The 16,555-nt window shown below is 42.5% G+C and overlaps 1 protein-coding gene across 3 annotated transcripts in view; it reads left to right on the top strand.

Annotated features, from left to right (window-relative positions):
• Positions 1-12,459, top strand: part of ZER1 (zyg-11 related cell cycle regulator) — a 112,928-nt gene extending 100,469 nt beyond the window's left edge. For all 3 annotated transcript variants that reach the window (XM_053695733.1, XM_053695735.1, XM_053695734.1), the window contains exons 15-16: positions 1,316-1,418; positions 10,663-12,459. In XM_053695733.1, coding sequence (XP_053551708.1) covers positions 1,316-1,418; positions 10,663-10,720 — 161 coding nt within the window. In that variant the 3' untranslated portion in view covers positions 10,721-12,459. The remainder of the gene's footprint in view (positions 1-1,315; positions 1,419-10,662) is intronic.
• The last annotated feature ends 4,096 nt before the right edge of the window (positions 12,460-16,555 follow it).

Here is a 16,555-nt window from a genome sequence, read left to right as displayed (position 1 = left end):
TCAGACCAAACCACACAACAACAATAAACCACGTTTTATTATTTAAAGTCCAGTGAGAGCGGATCTATTTTGCAGTATTGAAAACCATTGTTCCTTACACCCTGGCCAGTCAATGAGGAGGTGAGAGTGCTTATCGCACAACTATTGCTTTATATATATATATATATATATAAATATGTGTGTGTATGTTTATGTATATATGTTTATATATGTGTATGTATGCATGTGCATTGTTCTTCACTCAGAGGAAAAACAAATTGTATGCTTACCTGATAATTTTCTTTCTTTCCGGATATGGTGAGTCCACGGCATCATCAATTACTATTGGGAATATCACTCCTGGCCAGCAGGAGGAGGCAAAGAGCACCACAGTTAAACTGTTAAGTATCACTCCCTTACCCACAACCCCCAGTCATTCGACCGAAGGGATATTGAGAAAAAAGGAGCAACACAAAGGAATAGAGGTGCCTGAGGTTTAGTCAAAAATAACTGTCTTAATAAAACGGGTGGGGTTGTGGACTCACCATATCCGGAAATAAATAAATTTATCAGGTAAACATACATTTTGTCTTCTTTCCTAAGATATGGTGAGTCCACGGCATCATCAATTACTGTTGGGAATCAATACGCAAGCTAGAGGACACAGATGATTAGGGAGGGACAAGGCAGGTAGACCTAAATAGAAAGCACCACTGTTTGAAGAACACTTCTCCAAAAAGAAGCCTCAGTTGAGGCAAAACTATCAAATTTGTATAAAAAATCTGAATCATGAAAGAACATTTTTGGGTTTCATGTCCCTTTAACAGTTTAACTGTGGTGCTCTTTGCCCCCTCCTGCTGGCCAACGAGTGATATTCCCAACAGTAATTGATGATGCCGTGGACTCACCATATCTTAGGAAAGAAATGCCATTTTTATTAAGAGAGAGAGCGATTTGAAAATAAAAAGTGAAGAACAACTTAATACACCTTCAGCTTTAGCGCACTTGGATTAGTGCACCTTTGGGTTAGCGCTTTTGTAGTGTATAGGGAGGGGGAAATAGAGCGGCTGCACTCTCTGACCTACAAATGTTAGTGCGCATGAGGCTTCCTCTTTAAGTGAAAACGTTTTACTTGCAATATGAGCGCAAGAATAGTAGCGCTATTGATTTAACGTTAGTGGTGTTAGTAATCTATAGTACTAATATTTGTTTGCGCTCCACTTGTAATCCAGCCTATAAAGTATAAACAACATGAGGCGTTGTGTTTACAAACCGTTGATTCCATGTAATAAGCCGCCTGCTACTGATGTTTTATTTGTGCTCTCCTTATTTCTAGCTGATAAATACTGCCCTTTGCTGATCAAGGAAGGAGGGCTGCCTCTTCTGATAGATGTCGTCAGCATGGCTTCAAGCCACCAGGAAACTAAAGACATGGCCAGGTAATCACTAGTGGGTACTGAGCCCCCTATAAGCTAGTAGGCAATAGTAAAGACATGGCCAGGTAATCACTAGTGGCTACTGAGCCCCCTATAAGCTAGTAGGCAATAGTAAAGACATGGCCAGGTAATCACTAGTGGGTACTGAGCCCCCTATAAGCTAGTAGGCAATAGTAAAGACATGGCCAGGTAATCACTAGTGGCTACTGAGCCCCCTATAAGCTAGTAGGCAATAGTAAAGACATGGCCAGGTAATCACTAGTGGGTAATTAGCCCCCTATAAGCTAGTAGGCAATAGTAAAGACATGGCCAGGTAATCACTAGTGGGTAATTAGCCCCCTATAAGCTAGTAGGCAATAGTAAAGACATGGCCAGGTAATCACTAGTGGGTACTGAGCCCCCTATAAGCTAGTAGGCAATAGTAAAGACATGGCCAGGTAATCACTAGTGGATACTGAGCCCCCTATAAGCTAGTAGGCAATAGTAAAGACATGGCCAGGTAATCACTAGTGGGTACTGAGCCCCCTATAAGCTAGTAGGCAATAGTAAAGACATGGCCAGGTAATCACTAGTGGGTACTGAGCCCCCTATAAGCTAGTAGGCAATAGTAAAGACATGGCCAGGTAATCACTAGTGGGTACTGAGCCCCCTATAAGCTAGTAGGCAATAGTAAAGACATGGCCAGGTAATCACTAGTGGGTACTGAGCCCCCTATAAGCTAGTAGGCAATAGTAAAGACATGGCCAGGTAATCACTAGTGGGTACTGAGCCCCCTATAAGCTAGTAGGCAATAGTAAAGACATGGCCAGGTAATCACTAGTGGGTACTGAGCCCCCTATAAGCTAGTAGGCAATAGTAAAGACATGGCCAGGTAATCACTAGTGGGTACTGAGCCCCCTATAAGCTAGTAGGCAATAGTAAAGACATGGCCAGGTAATCACTAGTGGGTACTGAGCCCCTATAAGCTAGTAGGCAATAGTAAAGACATGGCCAGGTAATCACTAGTGGCTACTGAGCCCCCTATAAGCTAGTAGGCAATAGTAAAGACATGGCCAGGTAATCACTAGTGGGTACTGAGCCCCCTATAAGCTAGTAGGCAATAGTAAAGACATGGCCAGGTAATCACTAGTGGGTACTGAGCCCCCTATAAGCTAGTAGGCAATAGTAAAGACATGGCCAGGTAATCACTAGTGGGTACTGAGCCCCCTATAAGCTAGTAGGCAATAGTAAAGACATGGCCAGGTAATCACTAGTGGGTAATTAGCCCCCTATAAGCTAGTAGGCAATAGTAAAGACATGGCCAGGTAATCACTAGTGGGTACTGAGCCCCTATAAGCTAGTAGGCAATAGTAAAGACATGGCCAGGTAATCACTAGTGGGTAATTAGCCCCCTATAAGCTAGTAGGCAATAGTAAAGACATGGCCAGGTAATCACTAGTGGGTAATTAGCCCCCTATAAGCTAGTAGGCAATAGTAAAGACATGGCCAGGTAATCACTAGTGGGTACTGAGCCCCCTATAAGCTAGTAGGCAATAGTAAAGACATGGCCAGGTAATCACTAGTGGGTACTGAGCCCCTATAAGCTAGTAGGCAATAGTAAAGACATGGCCAGGTAATCACTAGTGGGTAATTAGCCCCCTATAAGCTAGTAGGCAATAGTAAAGACATGGCCAGGTAATCACTAGTGGGTACTGAGCCCCTATAAGCTAGTAGGCAATAGGCCGGTGTAAACTAGAAACAGTTATCGTTCTGAATCATTTTAGTATGACAGGCAATACTTGATCAAGAACCAACATTTCTAGAGAACACTTTAGTTTGTGTGTAGTCAAAAAGTTATGTTGCAAAGTATTTTTATTCAAATGCACCAATCAGAAATAGCCATAAACATATTTAATGTCTATAGTGACAAAACAAAGGAATGCTGAAACAGTTGTGTTAGATGTGTTTACAGCCGAACCAATATCACTAAACCCGTTCTAATACAGGACCAGGAAAGTTGTGAAAGAAACCTTCTGGGCATAAATAGACTGCTCCTGGGATGGTGACTAGCCGTAATGTGCTTTTGTTAATTCCCTGCTTCAGCGCTACCTTCTGGGCATAAAGAGACTGGAGCGATGACTAGCCATAATGTGCTTTTGTTCATTCCCTGCTTCAGCGCTACCTTCTGGGCATAAAGAGACTGGAGCGATGACTAGCCATAATGTGCTTTTGTTCATTCCCTGCTTCAGCGCTACCTTCTGGGCATAAAGAGACTGGAGCGGTGACTAGCCATAATGTGCTTTTGTTCATTCCCTGCTTCAGCGCTACCTTCTGGGCATAAAGAGACTGGAGCGATGACTAGCCATAATGTGCTTTTGTTCATTCCCTGCTTCAGCGCTACCTTCTGGGCATAAAGAGACTGGAGCGATGACTAGCCATAATGTGCTTTTGTTCATTCCCTGCTTCAGCGCTACCTTCTGGGCATAAAGAGACTGGAGCGATGACTAGCCATAATGTGCTTTTGTTCATTCCCTGCTTCAGCGCTACCTTCTGGGCATAAAGAGACTGGAGCGGTGACTAGCCATAGTGAGCTTTTGTTCATTCCCTGCTTCAGCGCTACCTTCTGGGCATAAAGAGACTGGAGCGATGACTAGCCATAATGTGCTTTTGTTCATTCCCTGCTTCAGCGCTACCTTCTGGGCATAAAGAGACTGGAGCGATGACTAGCCATAATGTGCTTTTGTTCATTCCCTGCTTCAGCGCTACCTTCTGGGCCTAAAGAGACTGGAGCGGTGACTAGCCATAATGTGCTTTTGTTCATTCCCTGCTTCAGCGCTACCTTCTGGGCATAAAGAGACTGGAGCGGTGACTAGCCATAATGTGCTTTTGTTCATTCCCTGCTTCAGCGCTACCTTCTGGGCATAAAGAGACTGGAGCGATGACTAGCCATAATGTGCTTTTGTTCATTCCCTGCTTCAGCGCTACCTTCTGGGCATAAAGAGACTGGAGCGGTGACTAGCCATAATGTGCTTTTGTTCATTCCCTGCTTCAGCGCTACCTTCTGGGCATAAAGAGACTGGAGCGGTGACTAGCCATAATGTGCTTTTGTTCATTCCCTGCTTCAGCGCTACCTTCTGGGCATAAAGAGACTGGAGCGGTGACTAGCCATAATGTGCTTTTGTTCATTCCCTGCTTCAGCACTACCTTCTGGGCATAAAGAGACTGGAGCGGTGACTAGCCATAGTGAGCTTTTGTTCATTCCCTGCTTGAGCGCTACCTTCTGGGCATAAAGAGACTGGGGCGGTGACTAGTCGTAGTGTGCTTTGTTCATTCCCTGCTTGAGCGCTACCTTCTGGGCATAAAGAGACTGGGGCGGTGACTAGCTGTAATGTGCTTTTGTTCATTCCCTGCTTGAGCGCTACCTTCTGGGCATAAAGAGACTGGGGCGGTGACTAGCCGTAGTGTGCTTTTGTTCATTCCCTGCTTGAGGGCTACCTTCTTGGCATAAAGAAACTAAGTCGGTGACTAGCCGTAGTGTGCTTTTGTTCATTCCCTGCTTGAGCGCTACCTTCTGGGCATAAAGAGACTGGGTCAGTGACTAGTCGTGTGCTTTGTTCATTCCCTGCTTGAGCGCTACCTTCTGGGCATAAAGAGACTGGGGCGGTGACTAGCTGTAGTGTGCTTTTGTTAATTCCCTGCTTGAGTGCTACCTTCTGGGCATAAAGAGACTGGGGCGGTGACTAGCTGTAGTGGGCTTTTGTTCATTTCCTGCTTGAGGGCTACCTTCTTGGCATAAAGAGACTGGGTCGGTGACTAGCCGTAGTGTGCTTTTGTTCATTCCCTGCTTGAGTGCTACCTTCTTGGCATAAAGAAACTAAGTCGGTGACTAGCCGTAGTGTGCTTTTGTTCATTCCCTGCTTGAGCGCTACCTTCTGGGCATAAAGAGACTGGGTCAGTGACTAGTCGTGTGCTTTGTTCATTCCCTGCTTGAGCGCTACCTTCTGGGCATAAAGAGACTGGGGCGGTGACTAGCTGTAGTGTGCTTTTGTTCATTCCCTGCTTGAGTGCTACCTTCTGGGCATAAAGAGACTGGGGCGGTGACTAGCTGTAGTGTGCTTTTGTTAATTCCCTGCTTGAGTGCTACCTTCTGGGCATAAAGAGACTGGGGTGGTGACTAGCTGTAGTGGGCTTTTGTTCATTTCCTGCTTGAGGGCTACCTTCTTGGCATAAAGAGACTGGGTCGGTGACTAGCCGTAGTGTGCTTTTGTTCATTCCCTGCTTGAGTGCTACCTTCTTGGCATAAAGAGACTGGGTCGGTGACTAGCCGTAGTGAGCTTTTGTTCATTCCCTGCTTGAGTGCTACCGTCTGGTGGCCTAGCATCACCGGGGAATCTGAGGATGCCAGTGACATCACCAGGCCCTGGAAACCTGATACTGGGTTGCTGCAGAGGGCTTGAGAAAGCTGGGTGTAAGGGATAAGTATTCATACCCCTCACTCTCAACTCCCTTAAAGGGACAGTCAACCCAAAAATTACTGTTACTTATTTAGATTAGTTAATTAACGATCTTTACATCAAATTCTAGCCCAATTTTCGTCTAAATAAACTTTGGCAGAAAATACACTTACTAGATCTCATCTGGCCGTTTTGAAATGGCCACCTAACTCTGACGTCTCCCAAAAGCTTGCACTAGTACAGGATCCTTTCGTCCCTGCACGCTCCTTTCATTCAGTTCAGTGAGACACTAGCACCCCCCTCACACTAACTAGCTCCCCTCACTTCCTTTCAGCAGAACGTTCTGTCTGCACAAACACACCCACACGCTTACGAGCAGCAGGAGCTGTCTTTCACTGTAATCACTGTGCAGAGTAAAAGTCGTTCTACATCTAATCCTTACACATTACCTTACATAAGCCGTATAAGCCAATAACACAAGGCTCGCTACTCCCCACACTCACAGCCAGAGTGAAGGCTGCTTTGCACCACACTTTATGACACCAACAAATAACGGCACATCCTATAAAATAGCCGCTGAGACCCATACACTGTAGGCGGTATTTACCCACCCTTACACAGCGATGTCAGCTTCAAAGGGAGACATCAAGCTCAAAGGTTGAATCTGTGATAAAAACACATGCAGATGACTCCGGAATAAAGAAGTGTTTTATCACAGATTCAACCTTTGAGCTTGATGTCTCCCTTTGAAGCTGACATCGCTGTGTAAGGGTGGGTAAATACCGCCTACAGTGTATGGGTCTCAACGGCTATTTTATAGGATGTGCCGTTATTTGTTGGTGGCATAAAGTGTGGTCCTTCACTCTGGCTGTGAGTGTGGGGAGTAGAGAGCCTTGTGTTATTGGCTTATACGGCTTATGTAAGGTAATGTGTAAGGATTAGATGTAGAACGACTTTTACTCTGCACAGCGATTACAGTGAAAGACAGCTCCTGCTGCTCGTAAGCGTGTGGGTGTGTTTGTGCAGACAGAACGTTCTGCTGAAAGGAAGTGAGGGGAGATAGTTAGTGTGAGGGGGGTGCCAGTGTCTCACTGAACTGAATGAAAGGAGCGCGCAGGGACGAAAGGATCCTGTACTAGTGCTGCAGTGCAAGCTTTTGGGAGACGTCAGAGAAGGTGGAGTCAGGTGGCCATTTCAAAACGGCCAGATGAGATCTAGTAAGTGTATTTTCTGCCAAAGTTTATTTAGATGAATATTGGGCTAGAGTTTGATGTAAAGATCGTTAATTAACTAATCTAAATAAGTAACAGTAATTTTGGGGTTGTCTGTCCTTTTAAGCCCTAGATTCCCCCAAAATCCATAATTTGAAAGGCTAAATCGTTTGAAAAGCACAATTTAAAAAAAATAAAAAAAACACATTTTGTAGATAGGGAGTCTCTATGGGTCTGTAACAGCTCATCGGAAAGGTGTAGAGACCCACAAGACCCCTACATTTAAAGCTCAGAAGCCCCCTGTTAATAGCCAGGTGACCACTGTTGTAATAGTGATCATGCATTTGAGTAGAGGCGCTTGGGAGCCCCTATGTGCAAACAAACCTTATATAGATATAGCCAAAGGCCTTTTTTTATATGAGGATAACCTCTTATTTTTACAGTACAGTTTAGAAAAAACCCACTCGCTACAACCTTGGTTATCAACGTTTTTATAAAAATAATGCAATAGATTGAATCTGCGGAAAACAATATATAAATTTGTGTAAAATACACAGATCTGTCAGGTCACAGTGATCGCTGTGTCCTAGACTGTATCTTTATGAGGCGCCTAACCAAGTTAGGATAATAATATAAAGACCAGATCTCTCTATGCTAGAGTACAAGAATAAATGTAACAAATGTAATAATAGATGGCAACATATAAGTCACAAATATATACAAAATAGTATCGCTTACAAAGTAATGATGAGTAAGTCAGTGTAAAATACACGCAATTAGGGCTGCAACTAACGATTATTTTCATAATCGATTAATCGGCCGATTATTTTTTCGATTAATCGACTAATCGGATAAAAAGAGAATCAATAATAGTTTTCTATGTTTTAAATAAAATCCACATAATGAGTGTTACAAATATAAACTTCAGACTAAAACTTTACATTAACACAACTGTTTCTTCAATGTTTAAGCAGCAGAGCACAGTTTTATAATTAAACAAAACAAAACCACAAACTGTTTGAAAAGAGAGAGAACTAGAAAGAGTTAGACTATCACTTAATAACATTCTGTTGTTCACTCTTTCAGAAACTTTGCATTGAAAAGCAAACATCTCAACATGTCCATATGCTTCTGGCTAAGGCTGGTTCTCTGTTTGCAGCTATATTTCCTGCAGCAGAGAAAAGGCTGTTGAGGTGTATAAGTAGGGTTTTGCCAATTTCACCAAAGTGGGATATTTATCTTTGTTAGCTCTTCACCAATGCTAAGTGTTTTCTACCTTGGCAAGGGGCCTCTCAATAAAGTAACCCTTGACTTCATTCTAACATAAAAATATCTTGAATATCTATATGCAATGGTAAATAACCAGCTATAAGGTTAGGGGAAACATCTAGTCACCTCTAAAAATAACGAATATATACTTATAAAGGTTGAATCTGGTACATATTATCACAATTTATTAAAAATATAAAAAAACAATAAACTAAATCAAAAGCGCTAAGGACTGTATATCATTAACAGCACAAAGCCTTACACATTTATTTATACAGTACATATTATCAGCAATAGCAAGCAATACGCTAATAATTGTGCAAACAGATAATAGTGCACATCAATTCAAATAACTCCCATGAATCTAGGGGCAAGGTGTAAACAACAAGCTTGGCACTATATCATACAAAGCATAGTCCCAAATCACCAGATTTAATATAAACAATCCAAATGATGACTATTATATATGGGTTGCACATAAGCCAGGGGTAGTTGTAAACTTACTGTCCTGAAAACGTGAAAAGTAAACGTCTGTAGATGTCCTTTAGGCTAAGGGCATAACCATAAAACACAATACCATATGCAGGAGTTCATTGGAGTGAAGCAGCTGGTGTTGTGCACAGACCAACTAATTGCAAACCAACTTATCGATTAATCGATTACGAGATTCATTGACAACTATTTTCATAATCGATTATTATCGATTATGACGATTAGTTGTTGCAGCTCTACACGCAATCGTGCTATATGGACACAGTCCAATAATACACCAGAACTCTCTTCAAACCAATGACGGTAGGGAATGGATCTCCCAACATGTGATGAAGTACCAAATAGAAAGGCAGCTTTTCTAGAATGTCCCGCCAGCCAAAAAGAATTCTATAATACAAAAAATAGAATGCGCCTCATGGTACAGATCAATAAGTAATAGCAGGGATGAAGGGGTTAATCAGTCCTACTCACATGTGGAGAAGCACTAATACGTGCTAAACAGGCAAGTCAGATCATCCGACATACTCACAAACAGCACAGCAGCAGGAGCAATCCTCATCCAACGATCACAGGTGTCCAGGGATCAGAAGGAAGCTGACGTGCAACACAATAGATGAACCAGTGGATCACAGCAGGATTTCTCAAACAGAGAGAAATAGCAGCAAGATAAGGTTAAAAGGTTTATTTAAAACCAACAGCAACGCGTTTCTCTGTGTCACAGCACCGTTTCCTCAGGCTTTACAAACAAACAGCTGCTAAATTTAAAAGAATACATAACCAATCAGAACGGTGCGCTGAATAACACACCCTTAGTGACGTCATAACCAATCAGAAAGTTTACAAGATTATACGCCCTTGCTGACATGGACAAAATAACTGCCTATAGGTTTATCTGTTTGAAGAGGGCGTAAGCAACACCTAGAAGAATTTCTAAAAGAATACATATCAGGAAGTGCAAAATATGGAAAGGTGGTGTCTATAATAAACTATTACTACAAAGTGGGAATATAGAAACATTAATAAACAAATCAATAAATGTACTCGTGTATAATCCTATTCGTGACTCGAGAGATATAAAATTGATATTAGTAATAACATCAAATATCAAATAAATCAAATACTAAAAATATCTGAAAAAATATCTAAAAAACCCCTACACGATGATCATCAGAAAGCAGCTAAATTCATATTCATGTTGAGTCCAAAGGGAAACAAAGTCTTCAGCTTATAAATCCAATATGTTTCACTTTGTCTCAACCTATTATATAGATAGGAAGGAGGTATAGTCTCTAACGGGCAAATAGAGAAAGTGTTCAAATTACCATCATGAGTCATATTACAAAGTTTGGGGACACTATGGAATTTGACGTTGTTCTTCATGTTTCTGTAGTGTTCATTCCATCTATTTCTTGCCTGTTTAGCACATATTAGTGCTCCTCTACATGTGAGTAGGACTGATTAACTCCTTCATCCCTGCTCTGTTACTTATTGATCTGTACCATGAGGCGCATTCTATTTTTTGTATTTTATAATTTGTGTAGTTTTCTCACGAAGAAAATTACTTACAGTAAGGGTTAAATGTGTGCCGCACTTAAGCTCTATAACCGTTCAGCCCATTGGGTGGAAATGGCTCAGCAGGTAAAGGGTTAAGCTATTACAACACAGAACAAGGCTGAGTATTAACATTGAATTTGTTATGAATTGAGATTTGTCAGATAAGTTTGACAATGGATCCTTGACCTTTAGCTTCCTTTAACATTAGCTTCTGTATTTGTAATTAATATTCGTTGTGTCTGCATTCTGCTATATATTCTACTAAATCCACCTGTTTTTTTTTTACAGGAAAGTCCTTGACCATTGCAGTAATTATAACGAGGAAGGGATGGATACTATGTTATGAGGAAAAGCTACTCAATAAAAGACTGAGTTCTTCACAGAGAACGGAAAAGCTAAAGAGTTCCCTGTCTGTCTCTGGTCTGGAGAGAGGACTCATTTGCACAAGAGAGTCTTTTTATTCGTGGTTCATTTTGTTGGTTATCTATAACTTTGGGTGTGATTGCAGCAGAAGAAAACTGAAAACGCGCGTAGGCTTCCATGGAAGCTGCGCTTCAGAGGCCTCTCATTTTCTCTGGCAGACTTTCTAGGGATTGGGTAAAAAGGCACTTTAGCAGCAGTTAATCACATACACAACTCAAGGTTGTTCACTGACTTGCTTAAAACCCAGAAAGCAATGTGGTAGAATTGTAATATACAGATATTGTTCACCTCAATAACCATCACAAGATATTAGTAAATCTGTAAATACTTCCCCCAATGAGAGAACACGGGAGAGAGAGCACTGCTTTGTGTTTTACACTACACTCTCTAGTACGTTAGGGTTACAAGCAGTTTGTGAGATTGTGTGCTCCTTCACATCATACACGCAGTTTTCTGGAATTATACGAATGGGTTTCATTGGCTTTATTTTTGTGGAATTCTAGGTCCTGTATTCTGAACATTCCCAGAAGTTCAGGCTAAGAGTGACAAAGGCTAATGACACCAATAAAGTGTTTAGTGTTGCTCAACTGACACTGTCATGCAAAGAAACATTTGTTATTGAGACCTAGGACTGAAAATGATCATCTGCAATTCCATAGCGTTCATAACATATTCTATTCCAGCACACACATTGCTTACGTCATAGCATGTTAAATCATTGCAACAAAAACAATATAGAATCCCCTTTTCTTTTAAAAATCTAATGTATTTACTGTGCTGTTTAGGCCATAATAGGTCTATGCCATTTCCTGACGTAGATCAGTCCCATCACTACCGGGAGAGTAAAGTGTATTTGTATCTGGCTGCTCTTTCTCATATGGATGAAATTGTTCTTATGGTCACAGTGCCAAAGCAGCTTTGGGTGAATTATTTTAGCTGCTGGTTCGCGTTGTTAGTGCTAACTCACAGGTGGAAGCTATAATGCTGCCCTCTCGAGGGTTAACAAAGAATACTGCTGTTTGCATTACGAGGTGTACTGCCTAAGCAATATGTTAGTAATGCTCTTTAATCCGTATGAATCCTGTAAGTATATGTATAAATATATATATTTTTTCTCTTTGCTTTAAGTGTTATGATTTAATTCTTCTTACTTATTTTCTCCCCCCCCCCCCCTTGCATCCAACTGTTTCCAAGTGTTCCTTAGCAGATCTGCACTGGCAGCAGAAACCAGTGAGGCAGAGTGATCAAGGGCTCTTGCAAAACGCTCCCCTTAATACCGTGGCATTGGTGAGAGATCAGTATAGCTGAATATGGGGTGCTTCTGTATCTCCTCGGATAGCTTCAGCTGATGATTTTTATGGCTGAACATTTGAATAGTAATTCGGAAGCCTTGTTGCCAGATAAAGGCCCTGATGTTCTATCTAGCACACCTTTTTGTTATTTTATCAAATGTACATCTTATCTCCTGATTTGTAAAGAACATTCAGAATCAAGCAGATTATCTTGAGAACTAACCACAAGACCTCATATCCACTCATTTGTAAGGGCCCGTGTGCTGTCCGCAGACAGTAAAATGAGAGAGACGTGTTCCATGCCATGTGCAGTGTGTTTTGTAAAAGGATACAATTATCAATGAAGTCAATAAACTTCCATTATAAGAAATGTGCTTTACTGTATTTTTTTTAATGAGGTTATGTTTATTTAAAGGTAAATTAAAGCCAAAATTAAACTTTAAAGGAGTATGAAAGCCAAATTTTTGGAGAAGTCCCTCTCTTAAAAAATATATAAATTTTGTCTGTATAGTCAGATGATCACTGTGGTAACGGTATAGTCAGGTGATCACTGGGGTAACTGTATAGTCAGGCGATCACTGGGGTAACGGTATAGTCAGGCGACCACTGTGATAACAGTATAGTCAGGTGACCACTGTGGTAACGGTATAGTCATGCGACCACTGTGGTAACGGTATAGTCAGGCGACCACTGTGATAACAGTATAGTCAGGTGACCACTGTGGTAACGGTATAGTCTGGTGATCACTGGGGTAACGGTATAGTCAGACGACCACTGTGATAACAGTATAGTCAGGCGACCACTGTGGTAACGGTATAGTCAGGCGACCACTGTGATAACAGTATAGTCAGGTGACCACTGTGGTAACGGTATAGTCAGGTGATCACTGTGATTACGGTATAGTCAGGCGATCACTGTGGTTACGGTATAGTCAGGCGATCATTTTGGTAACGGTATAGTCAGGCGATTACTGGGGTAATGGTATAGTCAGGCGATCACTGTGGTTACGGTATAGTCAGGCGATCACTGTGGTTACGGTATAGTCAGGAGATCACTGGGGTAATGGTATAGTCAGGCGATCACTGTGGTAACGGTATAGTCAGGCGATCACTGTGGTTACGGTATAGTCAGGCGATCACTGTGGTTACGATATAGTCAGGCGATCACTGTGGTTACGGTATAGTCAGGCGATCACTGTGGTTACGGTATAGTCAGGCGATCACTGGGGTTACGGTATAGTCAGGCGATCACTGGGGTAATGGTATATTCAGGCGATCACTGTGGTTACGGTATAGTCAGGCGATTACTGTGGTAACGGTATAGTCAGGCGATCACTGTGGTTACGGTATAGTCAGGCGATCACTGTGGTTACGGTATAGTCAGGCGATCACTGTGGTTACGGTATAGTCAGGCGATCACTGTGGAAACGGTATAGTCAGGCGACCACTGTGGTAACGGTATAGTCAGGCGACTACTGTGGTAACGGTATAGTCAGGCGACCACTGTGGTAACGGTATAGTCAGGTGATCACTGGGGTAACGGTATAGTCAGGCGACCACTGTGATAACGGTATAGTCAGGCGACCACTGTGGTAACGGTATAGTCATCCGACCACTGTGGTAACGGTATAGTCAGCCGACCACTGTGCTAACAGTATAGTCAGGTGACCACTGTGGTAACGGTATTGTCAGGCGATCACTGTGGTTACGGTATAGTCAGGCGATCACTGTGGTTACGGTATAGTCAGGCGATCACTGGGGTAATGGTATAGTCAGGCGATCACTGTGGTTACGGTATAGTCAGGCGATTACTGTGGTAACGGTATAGTCAGGCGATCACTGTGGTTACGGTATAGTCAGGCGATCACTGTGGTTACGGTATAGTCAGGCGATCACTGTGGTTACGGTATAGTCAGGCGATCACTGTGGTTATGGTATAGTCAGGCGATCACTGTGGTTACGGTATAATCAGGCAATCACTGGGGCAATGGTATAGTCAGGCAATCACTGTGGAAACGGTATAGTCAGGCGACCACTGTGGTAACGGTATAGTCAGGAGACCACTGTGGTAACGGTATAGTCAGGTGATCACTGGGGTAACGGTATAGTCAGGCGACCACTGTGGTAACGGTATAGTCAGGAGACCACTGTGGTAACGGTATAGTCAGGTGATCACTGGGGTAACGGTATAGTCAGGCGACCACTGTGGTAACGGTATAGTCAGGCGACCACTGTGATAACGGTATAGTCAGGTGACCACTGTGGTAACGGTATAGTCAGGCGACCACTGTGGTAACTGTATAGTCAGGCGATCACTGGGGTAACGGTATAGTCAGGTGACCACTGTGGTAACGGTATAGTCAGGCGACCACTGTGGTAACGGTATAGTCAGGCGACCACTGTGATAACAGTATAGTCAGGTGACCACTGTGGTAACGGTATAGTCTGGTGATCACTGGGGTAACGGTATAGTGAGGCGACCACTGTGATAACAGTATAGTCAGGCGACCACTGTAGTAACGGTATAGTCAGGCGACCACTGTGATAACAGTATAGTCAGGTGACCACTGTGGTAACGGTATAGTCAGGCGACCACTGTGATAACAGTATAGTCTGGTGATCACTGGGGTAACAGTAAATACCTTGCAAGAAAAAAAGTGCTAATCTATATTGGCCGGTATAACGGTATAGTCAGGCGACCACTGTGATAACAGTATAGTCAGGTGACCACTGTGGTAACGGTATAGTCTGGTGATCACTGGGGTAACGGTATAGTGAGGAGACCACTGTGATAACAGTATAGTCAGGCGACCACTGTAGTAACGGTATAGTCAGGCGACCACTGTGATAACAGTATAGTCAGGCGACCACTGTAGTAACGGTATAGTCAGGCGACCACTGTGATAACAGTATAGTCAGGTGACCACTGTAGTAACGGTATAGTCAGGTGACCACTGTGATAACAGTATAGTCAGGCGACCACTGTAGTAACGGTATAGTCAGGTGACCACTGTGGTAACGGTATAGTCAGGCGACCACTGTAGTAACGGTATAGTCAGGTGACCACTGTAGTAACGGTATAGTCAGGTGACCACTGTGGTAACGGTATAGTCTGGTGATCACTGGGGTAACAGTAAATACCTTGCAAGAAAAAAAGTGCTAATCTATATTGGCCCCTATTTCACAAGTGGCATGATGACAATTTACTAATCACAGTAACAACAGTGGTCACTTGTCTATTTTAAATATTATTTACTAAAATCTAAGCAAAACTATATGTTTTTTTATTTATTTATTTATTACAGTTTTTGCTGCACCTATCACATATGCCATGAAATAGAAATATAATAATGATATATTGTGAATCTGCTGGACCTACTGAAAAAAAAATATATATAATTTGTGTGGGTCACTCACTGAGATTTGACTTACAATAGGGTTTAAATGTAGGTCGCAAAAAAGCAGCGAAAGGGTTAAACTGCTGAGTACAACTACAGGTTACTTACTATTCACTGTGCTATTATGGTTCCTCCTGTGACTGCAGTTGTCTTCAAATCATTGTGAGCTGGTAACGTTAGTGATACATCTATCATTTTACAAGCCTGCCATGTGTTAGCATCTCTGGTAGAAACTGAATTAGGCACAGATAAATATTCTGTCTGACATGTCTGCATTCTGTGATCATTTGGGTTGGACACATTTATTGTAGCATTTTAAACAGAGGTTGCAGGAGTTTTCATGTTCCTTGCTGTATTAGCAGAAGAGAGCTCTGTGTATCAGTGATTCTAGCTGACCCATAATACTGTATCTAGACATTAAACTATCGAGAGGCACCTAAGACTTAACCTGGCTACATAGGATCTCATTATCATTTGCCTACATGCTCCATAGATGCTGTACTGTCTGCTCATTTCCTGTAATCTTCCCTGTAGGCATGTGCCTGACAGCTGGTCTGTGAGCAAACGTCCAGTAATGATAAGCATAGGTACTTATTGTGTCTCAGTAATAATCCCTCTAGAACACTCACTGCAACCTACCCGTCCACATTAACTGTTACCATACTGGCCCCTCCTCCATTGCCAGCCCCCCCTCCTCCATACACAATCCCCTTAGCACCCAAATGGGCCCCTTGCAACATCTCCTAGTGCTCCACCAAATGCAAGACCACAAGTGAAAAATATAAACTACCAGTCTACCTAAATGCCTCTGTCACTTGATTATACAAGAGTGGTAGGTTCAGTTCTGACACAGCCCTCCAATGTTAAGCCTGATTTTAATTATAAATTCTACAAAAAGGGAATCACACTCACTCTAGAACGAGAACTGCAAGGGATCTTTTTTCTTTCATAAAGGTAGTGAGAGTCCATAAGCCATTATTCCTGGTGATTCCACTCCTGACCAGTAGGAGGAGGCAAAGATTCAACCCCCCAGTAGCTGTCAATCTCCCTGGTCGGACAAGACCTCTAA

The sequence above is a fragment of the Bombina bombina genome, chromosome 12, assembly GCF_027579735.1.
Source record: "Bombina bombina isolate aBomBom1 chromosome 12, aBomBom1.pri, whole genome shotgun sequence".
NCBI lineage: Eukaryota > Metazoa > Chordata > Amphibia > Anura > Bombinatoridae > Bombina > Bombina bombina.
This window is presented reverse-complemented; position numbering and strand designations above follow the sequence as displayed.